At 40.3% G+C, this 21,047-nt stretch overlaps 1 protein-coding gene across 5 annotated transcripts in view; it reads left to right on the forward strand.

Annotated features, from left to right (window-relative positions):
• MYO9A (myosin IXA) overlaps positions 1–21,047 on the forward strand; it is a 228,476-nt gene that overhangs the window by 43,983 nt on the left and 163,446 nt on the right. For all 5 annotated transcript variants that reach the window (XM_055132922.1, XM_055132923.1, XM_055132924.1 and 2 more), the window contains exons 2-5: positions 5,649–6,559; positions 15,100–15,194; positions 18,433–18,495; positions 20,609–20,708. In XM_055132922.1, coding sequence (XP_054988897.1) covers positions 5,720–6,559; positions 15,100–15,194; positions 18,433–18,495; positions 20,609–20,708 — 1,098 coding nt within the window. In that variant the 5' untranslated portion in view covers positions 5,649–5,719. The remainder of the gene's footprint in view (positions 1–5,648; positions 6,560–15,099; positions 15,195–18,432; positions 18,496–20,608; positions 20,709–21,047) is intronic.

Consider the following 21,047-nt stretch of genomic DNA (forward strand, 5'->3'; position numbering starts at 1 on the left):
TTTGGACATATATACCTTTATGTACTATTTATATTTTAAAAATGGGCATTACTGGGGGCTGGAGTGATAGTACAACGGGTAGGGCGTTTGCCTTGCACTCAGCTGACCTGGGTTCGATTCCTGGCCATCCCATATGGTCCCCCAAGCACCACCAGGAGTGATTCCTGAGTGCAGAGCCAGGAGTCAGCCTTGAGCATCGCCAGTTGTGACCCAAAAAGCAAAAAGAAAAAAGGGCATTACTTTGAGCAATCTTTCCTGTTTTTTTTTTTTATGACTGCCCTTATAAGCATACTTTACTATCCAGACCTGTTAAATTCATAATTTGGATACTGAGTTTGTGTAACAAATAACATGCTAGTGAAGGAAGTATCCAAAAGTTTATTAAAATGTGTAATCTTAGAGTATAAATTTTTTTTAATTTGGATAACAAAGTATTCATAGAGTATTGCACTGAAATGATGCCTGTTATAGAGAATTCTTTTGATTGCAGACAACAGAAACTTCCCAGGTTCAGGGAATTACAGGAGCATTGGCATACTTAAAAAGGAAATTCAATAAGCGGATTTGAGGCACAGTTAGATTCAGATGGTTAAGCAATGTAGGCTTTGTTGTGTGTGTGTGTGTGTGTATGTGTGTGACTCTATATGTATTTGTCTGTATTTATTTAGTTTTGTTGTAGAGATACTGCTTTTTAATTTTTTGTTTTTGGGCTACCCCTAGCCAGGGCTTAGTCCTGGCTCTGTGTTTAGGAGTCACTTCTGGTGAGGCTTGGGACACCATATAGGATGCTGGGGTTTAAACCCAGGTCAGTCATGTGCAAGGTAGACGCCTTACTCGCTGTATTATTGCTTAGGCCCCAGAAATTTTTTTTTAAGTAGTTCACAATATTTTATTGCATTTAATATTCAAACACCAATCCCACCACCATTACACTTTCCCACCACCATATTTCGGGTGTTTCCACCCCGAATCCCAATCCTTGCCCCAAAGCAGAACTGAAATAATACAATATTTCCCTCTAGGTTGGTTGCCTCCTATTCTGGAGGTTTTCGGCTGCCAGGGCTGGGTCCCTTGGGGCAGGGAGGGCTCTCACCCGCCCTGTTCTGGGAATCCCCGAGTGAAACAGACTGGTGTGGGGTCAGCAGCATGGTTGCAGCAAGCGTCATGTTATGACCCGTCTGCTTTTTTTTTTTTTTAAGGGAGGAGCACCCAGCTATGCTCATGATTACTCCTGACACTGTGCATGGGATCATTCCTGGTCACACTTTGGGGGCCCTATGGATTGCTGGGGATTGAACAGGGTGAGCTGTGTGTAAGGCAAGTACTGTAACCATCTATTTATTTTTGTATATTTTTGGCCACATCTGGCAATGCTCAGAGGTTACTCCTGGCTCTGCAACTCAGAAATTACTTCTGGTGGTTCTTGGAGAACCATATGGGGTGCCGGTGATCGAATCTGTGATTGCTGCATGCAAAGCAAACACCCTACTCTCTGTACTATAGCTCCGGCCCCAGAAATATTGCTTATATTATACTCAGTGAAGAGGACTTCCAACCAGTATATGTTTCTTGCTAGCTAAGACCTTCTAAGAAAAAAACCCTTTCCTACTAGTTGTTGCAGAGTTGCAGGATAGAATCTCAGTGAGTAGCCACTGTGGCTAGCAGGAAATGGAATAAATATATTGGCTGAATCGGGGACACAACTAATAATTCCCCAAGATCTCTTCATTCAAATTATGTCAAATGACAAGGGAGAAGTAGTTTTCAAAGGAGCACATAATAATTTTAGTAGAAGAAGGTATAGATTATCTACTGGACAGACTAAACAAATGGCTGTCCATGTACCTGTGCTAGAGAGTGTGTCATGTCTTCTTCCATCACCTTTGAAAAAAATTTTTTTATTTGTATTTCGACTGTACAAGCAGTGCTAGAAGAACCCAGAGGGCACTCTTGTTGATTCTTGCCATCGAACTAGATGATTTAATGCTCGGATCTGATGATGTGAAACTGCTCTGACCCACTGGTGCTGGGTATGTGATGCTGGATATTTAATTCCCAGCTCCATACCCTGAGATACCATACTGACACTTATCACCTTTTTTATTTTACTTTGTTTTTGGAACACACTTACTGGTGTTTGATAGTTACTTTCGGCTTGTTAACTTCCAGTGGTCTCAGGGGACCAGTGGTGCCGGGGAAGGAACTAGGGCTTCAGTTCTGCAAAGCATTCACTCCAGCCCTGTCAATTAGCTCCCTAGACCTCTATCACTTTATTTTCCTTTTTTGGGTCACACCCAGCGATGCACAGGGGTCACTCCTGGCTCATGCACTCAGGAATTAATCCTGGCGGTGCTTGGGGGACCATATGGGATGCTGGGAATCGAACCCGGGTCGGCCGCGTGAAAGGCAAACACCCTACCTGCTGTGCTATCACTTCAACCCCCTCTATCACTTTTTAATTGAAATCACTATCACTGTCATCACTGTCATCCCGTTGCTCATCGATTTGCTCGAGCGGGCACCAGTAACGTCTCCATTGTGAGACTTGTTGTTACTGTTTTTGGCATATCGAATACGCCATTGGCATATTTGGGAATGTCTCCCAAGTGGTACTCAGGGATTTCCTGGAAATACTATGCAATTAGAGCTGGTCATTCAGTGATAGTATCTGAGGATGCAGTGCTGCTCTGGCCTTGGGTGCTGGATATCACCAGGGTTACTCCCATAGAGCTCTGGTGACCTTTTGGGTTACATCAGGTGAAGGTTAGGAAACCAAATGTTGCATAGAATTCAACAAAGGTTGGTCTCATGTATTTTCTTCCAGGCCTATGGATATTTTTCTCTTTCACTACCCAATTTGGCTTTTCCTTTTATAAGGAAAGCTTGGTGATGAAGATCAGCTAACCTGTACTCTTTTTTTTTTTTTAGCCTGTACTCTTATCACATTGCCATATCTCAATCACCTTTAATACTCTTTTTCTCCCCTGATGTGGCCCTGTATGTGTATGAATTTCCCTCTTAGCACTGTGTTTGCATTGTCCCATAGGTTCTGATAATTCCTGTCTTCATTCTTAATCTTTTCAAGGAATCTTTTTTATTTCCTTGATATCCTCTTTGATACAGTAGTTATTTAGCAGTGTGTTATCCAGTTTCCAAAAGTTTGCATTTTTTTTTACCATTGTTATTATAGGATTATGTTGTACCTTCCTGGCCGTGTGGTTTGAGATGATACTTGATATGATTTTTATTTTTGAAACTTTATGGATACTTGTATTGTGTCCCACATACTATCTACCCTGAAGAATGTTCCATGTGCAGTAGAGAAAACTAGAGCATTTTGAGGGTGAGGATCCTGTTTATGTCAATCTTAGTTTTTCCAGTTTTTCATTTTGGGTTCGTTTCTTTACTGATCAACTGTTGGGTCAATCTATAAAATGATGAGAGTGGGTATTAAAATCTCCCTACTATTGTGTTTGCATTGGGGCTGGAGTGACAGCACAGCAGGTAGAGTGTTTGCCTTGCACGCAGCTGACTCAGGTTCGATTCCTCCACCCCTCTCAGAGAGCCCGGCAAGCTACCAAGAGTATCTTGCCCTCAACGGTAGAGCCTGGCAAGCTACCCGTGGTGTATTTGATATGCCAAAAACAGTAACAGAAAGTCTCACAATGGAGGCAATACTGGTGCCTGCTCAAAGATGAGCAACGGGATGACAGTGACAGTGACAGTAACAAGTCTCACAATGGAGATGTTACTGGTGCCTGTTTGAGCAAATCAATGAAAAATGGGATGACAGTGCTACTATTGTGTTTGCATTAATTTACCTGGCAGTGTTTATTGTACTTGCTTGAGGTGACACACTTAGTTGTTCTTGTTGGGGTCTACACACTTGATTGTGGTGTGTCAGAGGTATTATACTTTGTTATAGTGTTGGGGATGCCAAATGGCAGTGCTGCTTGGATTGAACTCAGTTTGTAGGATCAAATAATTTTCTACCTCTTACCTGCAAAACAGGTGTTTTTTTTTCTTTTCTTTTTTTCCTTTTTAAATCACTTAGGTATCCCTGGCCCTTGAGCAATTTTTACTACCAATGAAAATGATATGAAAGGTTTTTTTTATTAACTCTGGAAAGAATAATGGACATATTCCTCCTCCTTCTCCCCCATATACACCAGATAGGAATAGAAAAATAGAGTTAGATGAATATGGGAATATATTTTAAGTTGGAAAGTCATTTAAAGGAATTTTCTCAAGAATAAAAGTTGAATTAATTCTTGTAGAGATGTCAAATGTGTGGGTTTTGAGAAGATAGGAAGGATATATAGAATACTTAAGGAATGAAATAAAGTTTGATAAAAAGCTAGCATTGAAGTACAAGGAGAAATGGAATAAAATTAGTTATGGTGCTTGGTTGTTTAATTTTGTCAGTTTTCTCCAGCAATCTAGGCACGGGAGCTTTTGTTGTCAGTACTCACATTTCCATCTTGTGGGAAGTAACTAGAACCCTGAAGTCTTAGAAAACAGACCTCCCCATAAATCTCTTTCATTGTTCTTTTATTTATAACTCTTCTAGTTTAATTTCTCATGTTATTAGGTTTTTATTTTTAATTTTATAAAATTTGTATTCACTAACAGCAGTTGTTTTTGTTTTGCTTCATCTATAAGAGTGTTTAGATGTAGGTTGACTATATTGATGTGGTGATTTGTACATCCTAATTCACTTTTTAGTAAGACTCTTCAAGTGTAGAACTTAATGTTTTTTTTTAAAATTTTTTTGGGTTTTTTTTTTTGGGATTATACCTGGTGATACTCAGGGTATACTCCTGACTCTGCTCAGGAATTACTTATGGTGGTGCTCAGGGTACCATATGGTGTGCCCCGTGGGGATTGAACCCAGGTTTGCCACATGCATGGCAAGTGCCCTACCTGCTGTACTATCATTTCAGCCCTAGAATTTGTTTCTAATCCTAGATTCCTTAGAGACATTTGATAATAAAACAAATTATTTTTGGGGGGCCTACTATCTGGATTTTAGGTTTTTAATATAACACATTGAAAATGGTTTGGGTGGCTGGAGCGATAGCACAGCGGATAGGGCGTTTGCCTTGCATGTGGCCGACCCAGGTTGGATTCCCAACATTCCATATGGTCCCCTGAACACCTCCAGGAGTAATTCCTGAGTGCAGAGCCAGGAGTAACCCCTGTGTATCGCCGGGTGTAACCCAAAACCAAACAAACCAAAAAAATGGTTTGGACAAATTTGTTTTTAGACAATAACCATATTTGGACAATAAGATGTAATACATGGTTTCAGTGTGACTGTTTTTATTTTATTTTTGGGGATCACACACAATGATGCTCAGGGGTTACTCCTGGGGTGATTTGGGTCCATATGTGGTGCTTAGAATCGAACTTGGGTTGGCTGTGACTGTGTGCAAGGAAAATGCCCTTCCTGTTGTACTATTTTGTGATTGTTGAGATTGTTTTTAAAACAATCATTGTGATCGTTTGTAAAATTGTTAGTATACTGAGAAAGAATTTTGTGACCTAAAAATGTAATTAATGTGATTGTTTAGCCTTTTATTCTGAACAACAGAAAAGAGAGATTATATAGTACTGTTTCTAAATGTTTTCTATTTCTTATGTTACAGCTGGTTTGCCATGAAAATGGTTTGTGTAATCTTGAACATGTACTCTCCGTGCTGATGGGACAGGATCCAACATGAATATAAATGATGGAGGAAGACGACGCTTTGAGGATAATGAACATACATTACGTATATATCCTGGGACAATTTCAGAAGGGACAATCTACTGTCCCATTCCTGCCAGAAAAAACTCTACAGCTGCTGAGGTGATTGACTCTCTTATAAACAGACTTCATCTTGACAAGACAAAATGTTATGTTCTAGCAGAGGTGAAGGAGTTTGGTGGAGAAGAATGGATCCTCAATCCAACAGACTGTCCAGTTCAGAGAATGATGCTGTGGCCCCGGATGGCTTTGGAAAATCGCCTCAGTGGAGAGGACTACCGCTTTCTTCTGAGAGAAAAAAACGTTGATGGTTCAATTCATTATGGCAGTCTTCAGTCATGGTTACGAGTAACGGAAGAACGTCGCAGAATGATGGAACGGGGTTTTCTTCCACAACCTCAACAGAAAGATTTTGATGATTTATGTAGTTTACCTGATTTAAATGAGAAAACTCTCTTAGAAAACCTACGGAATCGCTTTAAGCATGAAAAAATTTATACCTATGTTGGCAGTATTCTTATAGTTATTAACCCATTCAAGTTTCTTCCTATTTATAACCCCAAATATGTCAAAATGTATGATAACCACCAATTGGGAAAACTTGAGCCTCACATTTATGCTGTGGCTGATGTAGCTTATCATGCAATGCTTCAACGCAAGAAGAATCAGTGCATTGTGATTTCTGGAGAGAGTGGTTCTGGGAAGACTCAAAGCACAAATTTTCTTATTCATCACCTTACTGCTCTCAGTCAGAAGGGATTTGCCAGTGGAGTAGAACAAATTATTCTTGGAGCTGGACCAGTACTTGAGGTAAGTGTGTGGGGAACTACTTTTCTGCTCTTCTGCAAGTCTTAAAATGTAGATATGAGAAAATGAAAATTAAAAGTAATTTTTAAGTTGGCAAGGGAAATTAGAATATGGGAAAGCAATAAAGGCAGTATAGAAGACTGAAAGGGGTGATAGCAGTGATATTGTTTTCAAAAGTGTCTCTGGGTCATAGTGATGCAAAAGAGATGATTGAAGTTAATTATGTCCCCCAGTAAAAGGTATAGTTGGAGCATGCTTCTTATTTGTTTGACTTGTGTAAGTAAGTAGATGTTTGGCAGAACATTTTTTTTGTGTGTGTACATATATATGTAGGTACATATCCATATCTATATATATCTATATCTACATATATTTGTATTTTTGCAATCTTAGTAAAGGTTCTCTCTCAAGTTAAGAAACATGTTTACAAGGGTATTAATGTTTAGTTTATTGTCATAATACTTCATTCCCAAGTGCCAGTATCCTCCACCAATATTCTTGTTACTTCTAGCCTGCTTCTTTTAACCCCCTACATCACATCCTCCCTCTGCTTGCTGATCTGTTTGTAATCCAAGATTAAGGGTTTGTTGTTATTCAATAATGTCTTTTCTCTAGTTTTTCTCTGTATACCACAGATGAGTGAGGTCTTTTGGTATTTGTCCTTCTCCCTTTGATACTCTCCGGTTTCATTCAAATCAAATTGTAGTGAGTTGCCAGGTTTCATCATTTATTAAAGCTGCGTAATATTCCTTTGTGTAGATATGCCATGACTTTTAAAATTTATTTGTTGTTGGGCATTTGGGTTGTTTCCATGTCCTACCTATTTAATAAGTGCTACACTGAACATAGTTGTGTATATACCTTTTCAGATTGATGTTTTCGTTTTTGTAGTAGATGCCAATAAGTAGACCTGCTGGGTCATATGGAAGCTCTAGTTTTACGTTTTTGAGAAGACTCTGTACTGTTTTTCACAGAGGCTACACCAGTCTTCCTATAGTGAAAGAGTTTTTTTTTTTTTTTTCTTTTTGGGTCACACCCGGCGATGCACAGGGGTTACTCCTAGCTCTGCACTCAGGAATTACTCCTGGCGGTGCTCAGGGAACCATATGGCATGCTGGGATTTGAACCTCGGTCGGCCACGTGCAAGGCAAACGTCCTATTCGATGTGCTATCTCTCCAGCCCCCTTGTTTTGTTTTTTTTTTTGCCACATTTCGTCTACACTGATTGTTTCTAGTTTTTTTGATAGATGCCACTTTCACTGGTATAAATAAAATCTCATTGTCATTTTATACGCTTTTTAACTGATACTCAGTGATGAATTTTTTTTTATATGCCCACTGTCTGCATATCATTTTCAGGAAAATGTCTCTTCGCTCTAATTTTTGTTCTATGGGTTATCTTTTCATTTCATAGAAGTTTTTCTTTGCTGTATAGAACATTTTAGCGTACTGTATTTCCATTTATTTTCACTTTCATCTTTTCTTTTGGTTTCATACCCAGGAATATGTCAAGGAGCTTATCTTTTATATTTCGTTTTCCTTTTTTTGTCCACACCAGTAATCAGGGGCTGCTCTGGTTCTGTGTGCTTGGGGGTTATTCCTAGCAGTGTTGTTAGAGATTTATTCCTGAGTGTTCTGCATACAAAACATGCAGTTACCCCTTTTAACTATTTCTCAGGGCCATACTGGTAATACACAGTATGGCTTACTCCTGATTCTGTGCTCAGGGACCACTTCTGATAGTGCTCAGGGTGCTAGGGATTAAATAATGGGCTGCATGCAAGAAAAGAACCCTAATGCCTTGTACAATCTTTTTGCACAGGTTATGGGTTGGGGGCCATTTCTCTATGTCCAGCTTGTTCGTTGAGGTATGTTCGTGTGTATAAGTCATGTAGATTTTGCCATGATCTTAGTAGAAGGCAGTTTCCTATTTGGCCATCTTGGCTCTGTTTGCTCATTTGCTTCAAAAACCTCTGTGGTTCTTTAGTTTTCCATTCCTACCTACTGTTATATTCAGCAGTATTTGTTTAGTGTATCATCTTTATTCTCTGTATCTTTCTGTTTTGTTTGCTTTTGTTGTTATTTTTCAGTGTTGGTGGTTATGGCCATTCAGAATAATACAGACATCTTGTTTGAATTGCTAACAATTTCAGTAATACCCTAAAGATTGTCGTCGTTGTCCTTGTCTCCTTTTCCTCCTCCTCCTCCTTCTCCTCCTCCTCCTCTTCCTCCTCCTCCACGCATGAACTCCACATTACTTACATTTTTTTTTTAAATTGAATATCCGTGGGATAGATCATGACAAAACTGTACATGATTGGGTTTCAATCATAAAATGATCCAACACCCGTCCCTCCACCAGTGTCTCTATTTCCCTCCCACTATCCCCCAACATACAACCCCCTACCCTGAGTCTTCCTTTATGGCAGACACTCTTTTTTCTCTTTCTGCTTTTCCTTTTGTGCATTATGGTTTGCAATACAGGTACTAAGAGGTCATGGTGTTTGCTTAGGGCATTCAGTATTTATATGAGGATGTGGTAGCTTTTTAACTGGGTGGCAGCTTTGAGGGGTGGATGTGACTGCTGAGGCTCCTGGAAGTACAGGGAGGTGGGGGGGAGGTAGCCCATCCTAACTTCTAGAAGTCTGAACATTTCAGTCACAAAACTTTCATATCTGAATTTCTATCAGATTATTGTCTTGGTAATGTCTATCTTGAGATGGTGGAGTCTGGCTGGGGGCTGGCGGCAATTTTGGATTGTGGGAGCAAGAGATTGCTGGGGGCTGTGCCTGGGGAGGTAATCCACCCCCCTCTTATTTACCGTGGTCTGTTCAGCTTTGTGTGGGTTCGAGATTAATTGATTAATTGCGCCTTTTTTTTCTTTTTGGGTCACACCTGGCGAGCCACAGAAGTTACTTACTCCTAGCTCATGCACTCAGAAATTATTCTTGGCGGTGCTTAGGGGACTATCTGGGATGCTGGGAATCGAACCTGGGTCAGCCGCGTGCAAGGCAAATGCCCTAACCACTGTGCTATTGTTCCAGCCCCTTAATTGCGCCTTTTGATCTCGGTCAAGAATTATTTATGGGTCTCTGTAGCAAGGCTGATAAATAAACTTATATAGCTGAGCTTTTGGCTTTTAATTTCTCTGAAAACTTGGTCTCAAGTAGCTGAGGTCTGGCCAGAGGCACAGTGGCAATTTGGGGTATGAAAAATTGGGTGGTGAGGGACTGTTTGGGACACACTAAGTGGTGCTTAGAGGCTATTGCTGGACTATGTTTAGTAGTGATCCTGTGTGATGCTTGGGGGAACACACCTTTTACCTGGGATTTAAATCAGGGTGAGCCATATGCAAGGCAAGTGGCATATTTCCTCTATTATCTCTCCAGACCCCAAACACAGGAACTCTTATAATGGCTATTCCTTTGATATTGTCTGTGGTAAGGCATCTTTGTTAGGTCTTTTTAATTTAGTTTTTGTTTTGGGACACATCTAGCTGTGTTCAGGGATTACTCCTGTCTCTGTGCTCAGGGATCACTCTTTCTAGTGCTCAGGTGACCGTATGTAGTGCTGAGGATAAAATCCAATGAAACCTGGGTTGGTTGAGTGGAAGACAAGTACCTTACTCACAGCACTATTGCTTTTCTCTATGTATTTCTTTAGTTGTTTGAAATCAAACATTTGGTATTCAAAGATTATGTCTAGCTCTTGCACTTTTTTATTTTCTTGTGTTCATAGTTTCTTATTTATATTTTCTTTTTTTGGGTAGAAACACAGGGACATAGGTGTTAAGGTGTTTGTATGCAGCTGACTGCTTGGTTGTGGCTCAGCATATGGTTCTCAGAGCACCACCAGCGGTTATTCAGAAATAGCCCCTGAGTGCCATCAAGTGTGACCCAAAAACCCAAGTCCCCTCTCAAATACAGAAAAGAAATTAAGTGGCAGTACAGGACATGAGAATTTTCTTATTTTCCAGGGTATTCTTGGCTATTTTATTACTGCTATTTGACATTTTATAACTTCTTTGAAATAACTACGTTTTTTGTATTCTATTCTTGTGTGGGTTGGAGCAATAGCACAGCAGTTAGGGTGTTTGCCTTTCACTCAGCTGACCCAGGTTCAATTCCTCCGTCCCTCTCGGAGAGCCCAGCAAGCTATCGAGAGTATCCCACCTACACGACAGAACCTGGCAAACTCCCCATGGCATATTTGATATGCCAAAAACAGTAGCAAGTCTCACAATGGAGACATTACTGGTGCCCACTCAAGCAAATCGATGAACAACGGGAGGACAGTGCTATTCTTGTGTGCATTCTTGCCTCATCTAGCTCAGGGGTTATTAAATGATTAGACAGACTTCTTTAACCTCCCCAAAGCAGAAAGGCTCCTCGTCTTTGGAGGCTTTGTGTATGCCCTGGACACCGAACCATACAGTTGACACTCTGCCATACTTTTTACTTCCCATTTCCATAGATCCTGAAGGTCTGCCAGAAGTGTTAGGTGTTTGCTAGTGTGATACATTTCTGGGTACATGCACAATTCTGTCCACTGTCATTACATTCTATATTTTCTGAGATATTTTGGGAATATTTCTGTATCCCTAAGAACCTATTTTATTGTCCCTCTGTGCATATAATTCACCAACTTCTTGTTAGTTGTTTGGTTAACTTATTTTGTGCTACATTCTGGTGTCTGGGCTCTTGTATTTAAAACTTCTCTGAAAAAATTGACTTTTAAACAAATATGCAGAAGGAGAAAGACTGTTCTCAAGTGAACTAGATTTCAAGACTGGGCATATAGGGCTGGAGCGATAGCACAGCAGGTAGGGCGTTTGCCTTGCACGCGGCCGACCGGGGTTCGATTCCCAGCATCCCATGTGGTCCCCTGAGCACTGCCAGGGGTGATTCCTGAGTGCAGAGCCAGGAGTAACCCCTGTGCATCTCCAGGTGTGATCCAAAAAGCAAAAAAAAAAAAAAAAAAAAAAAAAGACTGGGCATATAAAGATAACAACTGTTTTCATTTAGGTTTTTCAGAGAAATAATATGTAGGTTAAATTTTGAGTTTTCTTTGGTATAGGGCATTGTCTCTAACTTCAGTCAGATGCTTCTAATGACATTGCACTGCTTTAAAAAAAAAAGTAGAATTTGGTTTTTCTCTTCTGTGTGGAACTTGAGAGAGGGAAATGGTAATTAGCTAACCTAAAATGTCACAGTTACTGTCTTACCTTAGTTGAGATTCAGTTATTTTCCTTGACTAAGTCAAGCCTTTGGCTAACTTCCATAAATGTCAAAATTGCTGTTTTTTGTAGCTTTAAATTTTTGTTAGTGTTTTTGTTACTTATATGAGGTAAGAGGATTTTCAAAGTTCATTTTTAAGCCATTTTAATCATCCACATGGATGTCGTCAAGAAATTTAATAAAAATGCTCTTAGGGGCCTGAGAGGTAGTTCAAGGGGAAGGGATGAGAGCAAGGTACTTTTTTCGCATGTGGCAGACCCCAGTTTGACCTGGTACACATATACTCCCTCCTCCCACCCAGTGCTGTTCAAAATAAAACACATTTCAAAGTATTACCTTATCTGTGATTTTCCATTTCTTACAATTTCCTTTCTATATGAAGAGCTTCCTCTCCTGTTAATTTCAGTATGGTTAGTCTTTTATTCCCTTTAGTTGTTTTTTTTGGGTCCATACCCTGAAATATGGGCTATTTCTTGCTCTGTGACTCGGAGTCACTCCCAGTAGTGTTTCAGGAGACTTGCAGTATTAGGATTGAAACCAGGGTTGCTCCTGTACAGGAAAAGTGCCTAAACCCCTGTATTCTGTCCAGTTCCTCTCCTTCAATGTATTTTTTTAAAGAATACATTAAAATTAGAATTAAAGAAATTAATTTTATGGTAAAATTTGATGAATTTTAAAACCAAATTTTGTAGTTTTCTACATACAGTCTGAATACAGAATAGTTTTACTATTATATAAATCACACTCTATTCCTTATTTTTATACTCTCTGACCTCCCATACTTGTGGGAACTTCTCATTTATTCTCCATTGCTTAAAGGAAAAAGATTGAGTGGTGGGAGGTGGGGAGAAGAGATAGATGAGAAGCAACAAGGGTCAAGGGAATTCCAGTATGTTGGTGGTTTCAACGAATGATAGTGCTAATAACAAAACCACAGAGTCAACAACACTGAAATCATGAGACCCAGTTTAAACACTGAACTTAAAAAGGTGCTGCCACGGTGGCAGGCGGAGAGTGGAGGAGTAGAGGGAAACTGGGAAGCACTGGTGGAGGATAGTTAACACTGGTGGCAGAATTGGTGCTAGAACTTTGTATGTCTAAAGCCCTACAATGAATAACTTTGTAAATCATAGTGCTTTAACAGAATGAAAAATGAAACTTTTTTTCCCCTTAAAATGTCGCATAAATGGAGTCACAAAGTAAAGGTTTGTGACTGGTTTCTCTATTTTTTTTTTTTTGCTTTTTGGGTCACACCCAGCGATGCTCAGGGGTTACTCCTGGCTTTGCATTCAGGAATTACTCCTGGCGGTGCTGGGGGACCATATGGGATACCGGGGATCGAACCCGGGTCGGCCGCGTGCAAGGCAAACGCCCTACCCGCTGTGCTATCGCTCCAGCCCCTGGTTTCTCTATTATTGAAGATTCATTCAAGATATAAAAATCAGGGGCCGGAGCGATAGCACAGCGGGTAGGGCATTTGCCTTGCACGCAGCCAACCCGGTTCGATTCCCGGCATCCCATATGGTCCCCCAAGCACTGCCAGGAGTAATTCCTGAGTGCAAAGCCAGGAGTAACTTACCCCTGTGCATCGCTGGGTGTGACCCAAAAAGAAAAAAAAAAAGATACAACAGTGAATTCTTAAAAATTTAATCTTAATTTTTGTTGAGATAAAACTTAATAAAATCTAGCCGTTTAAATGTAGGTTAATAATTAATTTGTATATTTCTGTGTAACCATATTGAAGTTATCCAGTTTTCTCATCACTTTTTTTTGGGGGGGGGTCACACCCGGCTGTGCATAGGGGTTACTCCTGGCTCTGCACTCAGGAATTACCCCTGGCGGTGCTCAGGGGACCATATGGGATGCTGGGAATCAAACCTGGGTCGGCCATATACAAGGCAAATGCCCTACTAGCTGTGCTATCGCTCTAGCCCCTTCTCATCACTTCTTATGTCCCTTTTGTAGATACCTTCCATCGCAGGAAGTTGATCTGCCTCTTGGTATTTCATATTACGTTATACACTCTTGGAATCTCATAATACGTTATACACTCTTCCCTTAGTATGTTTGACATAATTTTTGGTATTTTAAAATATCGATGTCTTTGTCAGTTCATATTTATTGCTTGGTAATATTTTATGGATATGGAATTTTAAGTAGTTTATATTTTTAAAAATAGTATTTTTGTTGTTGGTTTTTGGGGCTGGTGGTGCTTAGGACTTACTCGTGGCTCTGCCCAAAGGGATCATTCCGGGCAGGGCTCGGGGAACCATAACCATGCTGGGGATTTGAACCCATGGTGGGCCTCATGCAAGGCAAGCGCTCTACCGGCTGTGCTATTACTCTGGCCCCATAAAAATCATATTAACTTTTTAATAATACTTTTAAAAAACAGCATTGTCTTAAGATTCCATAATAAATTATAACATTATTATAATGAAGTTTTATTTATACCATTCTAAAATTATAATTATTTTGAAGTGATTAATACTTTTCCTAGCCCCTTGCTTCAGTTTAGCAAGACTAAAAATTTATTTGTAAATATATTAAGGAAATTTGATGGTGCTTAAATGTGGAAGAGAATTTTAATGAATATTAGGTTTTTCTAACTTGAGTTTTTTTGGGTCACACTTGGCGATGCACAGGGGTTACTCCTGGCTCTGCACTCAGGAGTTACTCCTGGTGGTGCTCAGGGGACCATTTTTTTTTCTTTTTTTTTTGGGGGGGGGTCACACCTGGCGATGCACAGGGCCTACTCCTGGCTCTGCACTTAGGAATTACTCCTGGCGGTGCTCAGGGGACCTTATGGGATGCTGGGAATCGATCCCAAGTCGGCCGCGTGCAAGGCAAACGCCCTACCCGCTGTGCTATTGCTCCAGCCCCTCAGGGGACCATATGGGATGCTGGAAATCGAACCCGAGTCGACCGAGTGCAAGGCAAATGCCCTACCCGCTGTGCTATCGCTCCAGCCCCTAACTTGAGTTGTTTTGAGGGAGTCCCCTCAGCTAATCTCGGCAAACCAAGCCCAAAAGTTGAGTGCTACGAGCCAAAGATATAATGCTACTCAGTTCTGGGGACTTCCAGGGCCACCCAGATGGTGCTCAGGAGTAATCAAGATTTTTTCCAAATAGCATAAAATACTACTTACTTTATTACAGTTATTGTTCTTTCTTTAACTGAATTATGTGAACTTGAAGTGTGTGATTTTCTACTATCTCTTTAGCATTTTGTTGCTTAGAGTAGCCCTAAGCAGTATTTTCCATTTTTATAAAAAATAAAATTAATCTGAAGTATTTATTTTGACAGGCCTTTGGAAATGCAAAGACAGCTCATAACAACAATTCAAGTCGCTTTGGCAAGTTTATTCAAGTAAATTACCAAGAAACAGGCACTGTACTTGGGTAAGTAGCAGTAGCAGGATTTTAGGGCATGTTTATAATTTTGCTGTTGTGCCTTTCCAAATCAGCGATTGTTTATTTGCTTTTTTGGGGGGGAGGGCCCAGGGAATTTGAGCCACACCTGGCTGTGTGCAGACTTACTTCCGACTGTGTTCAGGGATCACTTATTGTACCTGGGGTACCATGTATGGTTCCAAGTATTGACCCTAGTTGGCTCATGTACACGGTAAATGCCTTACTCCTATACTATCTCTCTGGCCCTATATTTTCTTAAAAATTTTTTTAATTAAACAATTTTTTTTGTGAGGGTCAACTCTCAGCACACTTGACCATATGGTGCTGGTGTCATACCAGTGGCAGGGCACATGCAAGATATATGATCTACCACTTGAGCCACATCCCTACCCTTCATTTGCTTTTAAATAGAAGGTAGCATTGCTATCTACATTAAATTTTTTTTTGTTTTTAATTATTTTTCTTGTAGAAAAGTTCTAACTGGACAGAACATCTGAGAATAGTGTAGGAATTAAACTGAATTATGTTTATGAATTAACAGGCTGTTGCATTTGCTTTATTGTTCTATTGTATTTTCATTTTTTATATTGTAGTTGAGGTAACATGGGTACAATAGTGTGTTATTGTTTATGCTTTTGATGTACAAAGTTGTATTTTTTAAATAAATTGGACATAAAACCCAACCCTCTAGTTATAGTTCCTAAAGTTCCTATAGATTATAGTTTCTTATAGCCACTATGACAAGAGTCCTGTGATTTTGTCAGCAATATTCTTAATTTTATTATTTTTTAATTTTTTGCTATTATTTTTGGAGGAGGGTGGTCACACCTGACTGTGCTTAGTTTTGGTTCTGCACTCATTCCTGGCAGTACTTGGGGGCAGGGACTGTCTTGGGGGCTGAGGACCAAACCTGGGTTGCACGTTTGCAAGGCCCACATTCTACCTGCTATACTATCTCTTTGATTCCAGAATTTTATTATAATTTATGGGTTTTTTTTGCCACACCCAGTGGTGCTCAGGGCTTGCTCCTTAACTCTATACTCAGGAATCACTTCTGGCAGAACTTGGGGCATCATATGGGGTGTGGGGAATTGAACCTGGGTCAGGTATGTTCAAGGCAAGTACCCTATCTACTGTGCTATCTCTCAGGCACCTGCAATATTCTTTTTTTTTTTTTTTTGAGCCACACTCATCAACACTCAGAGGTTACTCCTGGCTTTGCACTCAAGAATCGCTCCTGGTAGTGCTCAGGGTACCATATAGTATGGCAGGGTACAAACCTGGGTCAACTAGGTGCAGAGAAAACGCCCTATTATGATCTCTCTGTCCCCAATACACGAATTCTTTATCAGTAACACTGGAAAAAATTTTCATCATAAATATGTGGATAGGGGGCTGAAGCGATAGCACAGCGGGTAGGGCGTTTGCCTTGCATGCGGCCAACCCGGGTTCGATTCCCAACATCCCATATGGTCCCCTGAGCACCGCCAGGAGTAACTCCTGAGTGCAGAGCCAGGAGTAACCCCTGTGCATCGCCAGGTGTGACCCAAAAAAGCAAAAAAAAAAAAAAAAGTGGATCACTGTACCTGTAAATAAATAGGAATTTCTTTTTCGCATTTTCATTTTGATATCTAGAATTAATATAAGTAACATCTTGCTTTTTTGTGTCATAAGAAAATATGAATAGGGGACTGGAGCGATAGCACAGCGGGTAGGGTGTTTCCCTTGCATGCGCCAGACCTGGGTTCGATTCCCAGCATCCCACATGATCCCCCAAGCACTGCCAGGAGTTATTCCTGAGTGCAGAGCCAGGAGTTAATCCTTGTGCATTGCCGGGTGTGACCCAAAAAAAAAAAAAAGAAAATATGAATATAGGTAATGATGGAGTGTTAGGATCACTGTATCACTGTATCACTGCCATCCCGTTGTTCATCGAGTTGCTCGAGCGGGCACCAGGAATGTCTCCATTGTGAGACTTGTTATTGTTTTTGGCATATCGAATATGCTACAGTAGCTTGCCAGGCTCTGCCATGTGGACGAGATACTCTCAGTAGCTTGTCGGGCTTTCTGAGAGGGGCAGAGGAATTGAACCCTGGTCGGCCACGGAGTGTTAGGATAGATCAATTGAAATAGAAGCAAAGATATGAAAAATCTTGTTTTGTTTTATTTTTGTATCACAGCAGCTGTGCTCAGGGCTTGTTCCTAGCTTTGCTTTCAAGGATCACTCCTGGTGGGCTAGGGGGACTATATAAAGTGCCTGGGATTGAACCAGGGTTGGCTTCATGCAAGGCAAGCTCCTTATTTGCTGCACTTTTGCTCTGGCTTCTGGAGTTAGACTTTGTGTGTGTGTGTGTGTGCGCCCATGTGCGTATGCTAGGGATTGAACTCAGGGCTTCCTACATGTGTTATATATAATAATATGGATCCATAATAAATAGGTTGTTTGTGATTTGTCCCATTGGCCCATCTTGTTTTTTATCTGTATTAATTGTCCTCCTGGAAGTTGATAATGCCCTCTTCCTTTACCCCTTTACATGAAAGTGTTTTTCCGTTCTCCTTTTATGGTCAGTCCTTCAAATTTCAGTCATTTACTCAGTAATTCACCAGATGTACCGAATGATTATTTTATACTCTGTATTTACATACTCTAAGGATTTCTCCCTTACATTCTTTTCCCCTTTTTTAGATGTATTTTATTGTTATTCTTTTGTTGTTGTTGTTGTTATATCCATAATATTCTGATCTTTGTTCTGTGGTACGTTTTTTCAACTCAGTATGATATCTAGTAGTTCATTATAGTTTGTAAGAATAACATATCACTTCCATATTTAAATAGTACTTAACTAGTGTCTAAGTGATGAATTTTTGTTCAGTAAGTGAGTAATAAATTAATTCCTGAATGTGGCAATAGTATGAATGTGTAAAGAAAATACATCGTTAAGTCTCTCTGGTCGTTTCATATGTGTATTGGTATATGAGTCTGGAAAGAAAATAGAGTCTGTGTTATGAGAGTATCTCATATTTTGAACATCTGATTTTACTTTCTTGAATGAAAAAAAGAACTGAGTTTCTGAATTAAAAATGGATAGTCCAGCAGCATTCATGATGCAATGATAGTATGCAGTTATTATGATGATCTGGTGTTAATCTTTATAGTTTTACATCTTTGCTGAAAAATATTTTTATAGGTTTTTATTTATGTCAACCAAGTTTATTTTTTTTCTAGTGCCTATGTTGAAAAGTATCTATTGGAGAAGTCCAGGCTTGTTTATCAAGAGCATAATGAACGGTATGTATTTCCATTCATAAAATTCTGTCAGGTCAGCATTTGTGGCATGCAAATGGATTTTTAGGATTGTTGGTGCGATGGCCCTTCCCTTATCATCAATTTATACCACATGTGAGTTTACATATAATTGCTGTATTGTCTTGGGAAGAGCACTGTGAGTTTTCAGACATTCCTAGGAGGAGATTTTTTTTTTTTTTTTGGTTTTTGGGTCACACCTGGCGATGCACAGGGGTTACTCCTGGCTTTGCACTCAGGAATTACTCCTGGCAGTGCTCAGGGGACCATATGGGATGCTGGGATTTGAACCCGGGTTGGCCGCGTGCAAGGCAAACGCCCTACCCGCTATGTTATCACTCCAGCCCCAAGAGATTTTTTTTTAATTGAATCTCCACGAGATACAGTTAAAAAGCTCTCATGATTGAGTTTCCTTTTGGGACTTCTATCTTCAGCCCAAATAGTATTAAGATGATCATCGAGTTATCTGCTTGGTTGGCTTAGTTGTCAGTGTTGATTGGATAGATTTCCCCAAATGCTTGGAAACAGTACTTCCAGTCTTTGCTACAGGGCTGTTTGTGTGCGTATCTTAAACGCTCAGGTTTGGCACAATATAATTTTGCAGTGAACTACTCTTTCTATTTGTGTAGTCCTTCAGGGTTAGCTTGAGATGAAACAGTTTCTCCTTTATGCCCCTTGCATATGCTGAGTCCTGGGCATAAGCAATCTTTTGTTTGTTTGCTTTGTTTTGTTTTTTTTTTGGGGGCCACACCTGGCTATGCTCAGAGCTTACTTCTGACTCTGTGCTCAGGGATCACTCCTGCTGGGACTCAGTTGACCATAGATAGTACCAGGGTTCAAACCTGGGTTGTCTGCATTTTTTTTTTTCAGAATCCCGCTGCTAATGTGGACATTTCTTGAAAATTTTTGTTTTTGGGTGGCAAGGAGGGGGTGGCTCCAGAGTTTTTAAATGAGGCTGGTTGCAAGTCATCGCCAGGGTTGAGAGATGGTCCAGCGGGGAGCACACTTGCCTGGCGCCTGGCTTAGCCCGGGCTCGCTCCCTGGCATCCCCTATGGACTCCTGAGCCCTGCCAGGAGTGATCCCTGAGCATCGCCGGGTGTGGCCCCAAAACATTACCCCCCTCCCAAAAAAAAAAGCATTTAGAGGCTGGAGCAGTAGTCCAGCAGGGAGGGCATTTGTCTTGCATGTGTCCACCCCGGGTTCGATCCTCGTCATCCCATAGGGTCCCCTGAGCACCGCCAGGGAGTTAATGCAGACAACTTTGCAACTGGCTTTGCACTCAGGAATTACTCCTGGCAGTGCTTGGAGGACCATATGGGATGCCGGGGATTGAACCCGGGTCGGCCGCATGCAAGGCAAACACCCTACCCGCTGTGCTATCGCTCCGGCTCTGGCTGTGTATGCATAGTTTTATGCATGAGTATTACTTTTTGGATTCCTAGGAATGTATTAGATTTTCTCAGAGTCCTTGTGGAGATTTCTTTTCAGCTTTCCTTTTAATTGTTTCGTTGATCTGTTGTTATTCTCTATGTATTTCCATTGCATTAATCAGCCTATGTGCTAAATAATTGGCTATAATTGTTTTACACAAATGTCTCAGAAGACTTTTATACCAGTTTAGTTTTGCATCACTTGAAATGACAACATTTGGAAATATGGCAGTTCAAATCATACAGTTCAAACAATGATATTTTTCAAGGAATGAGACTTGGTAAGATTCGATCCGGTTCTGCCATCTCGTTTGGGGCTGTTAGACTTCTGGTGTTGACCAGGATTATGAGCATTTGGTTTTCAAAGCTACTGTAGAAAAATGGCAAGGAGAAAATGAAAAATGGCAAGTTAAAAGGATGAAAAATTTGCTCTTTACTGAAATTCAGTGTTTTTCTAGTGTGAACACTCCCTTAATTGCCCTAAGCCTTTTAGTAATTTCCAGTGTTCTGAAAATATTGGTTCTGGTAAGTTTGCTAGTTGTTTAATTTTTTAATGAAGAAAGTAATTTTTGGAGGTCTGAATTTTGTCATAGTGTTGTTTCTTAATAGCTATATCTATCATAAGTCATGTTCATCATAAAGCCATATACTTATTTCTCTCCAACAGGAACTACCATGTATTCTATTACCTCTTGGCAGGAGCAAGTGAAGAAGAGAAAATAGCATTTCATCTTAAAGAACCAGAAGAATATCATTATCTCAATCAGGTCAGATTTCATAAAAAGCAATTGAAATGTAGGCCATTATTATAGCTCCTGAATTAAGCAGCTTTTAGTAGTACTTTGTGTACTAGTCTCGTAATTAATGAGTATCTGCACTATATCACACACACACAACACAATATCCCGTTAATCACCGATTTCTCAGGCAGGCTCAGTAACATCTCATTTAGTCCTTTCCCTCAGATCTTAGAAGTCAATCTTGACTTGGCCCTCCTAATGATGTTGCACTGGGGGCTCTTTAGGGTCAGGGGAATGAGATCCAGCTTGTTACTGGATTTTGCATATGAATACACCATGGGAAGCTTGCAAGCCTGTCCCATGTGG

The sequence above is a fragment of the Sorex araneus genome, chromosome 3 (assembly GCF_027595985.1).
Source record: "Sorex araneus isolate mSorAra2 chromosome 3, mSorAra2.pri, whole genome shotgun sequence".
Classification (NCBI taxonomy): domain Eukaryota; kingdom Metazoa; phylum Chordata; class Mammalia; order Eulipotyphla; family Soricidae; genus Sorex; species Sorex araneus.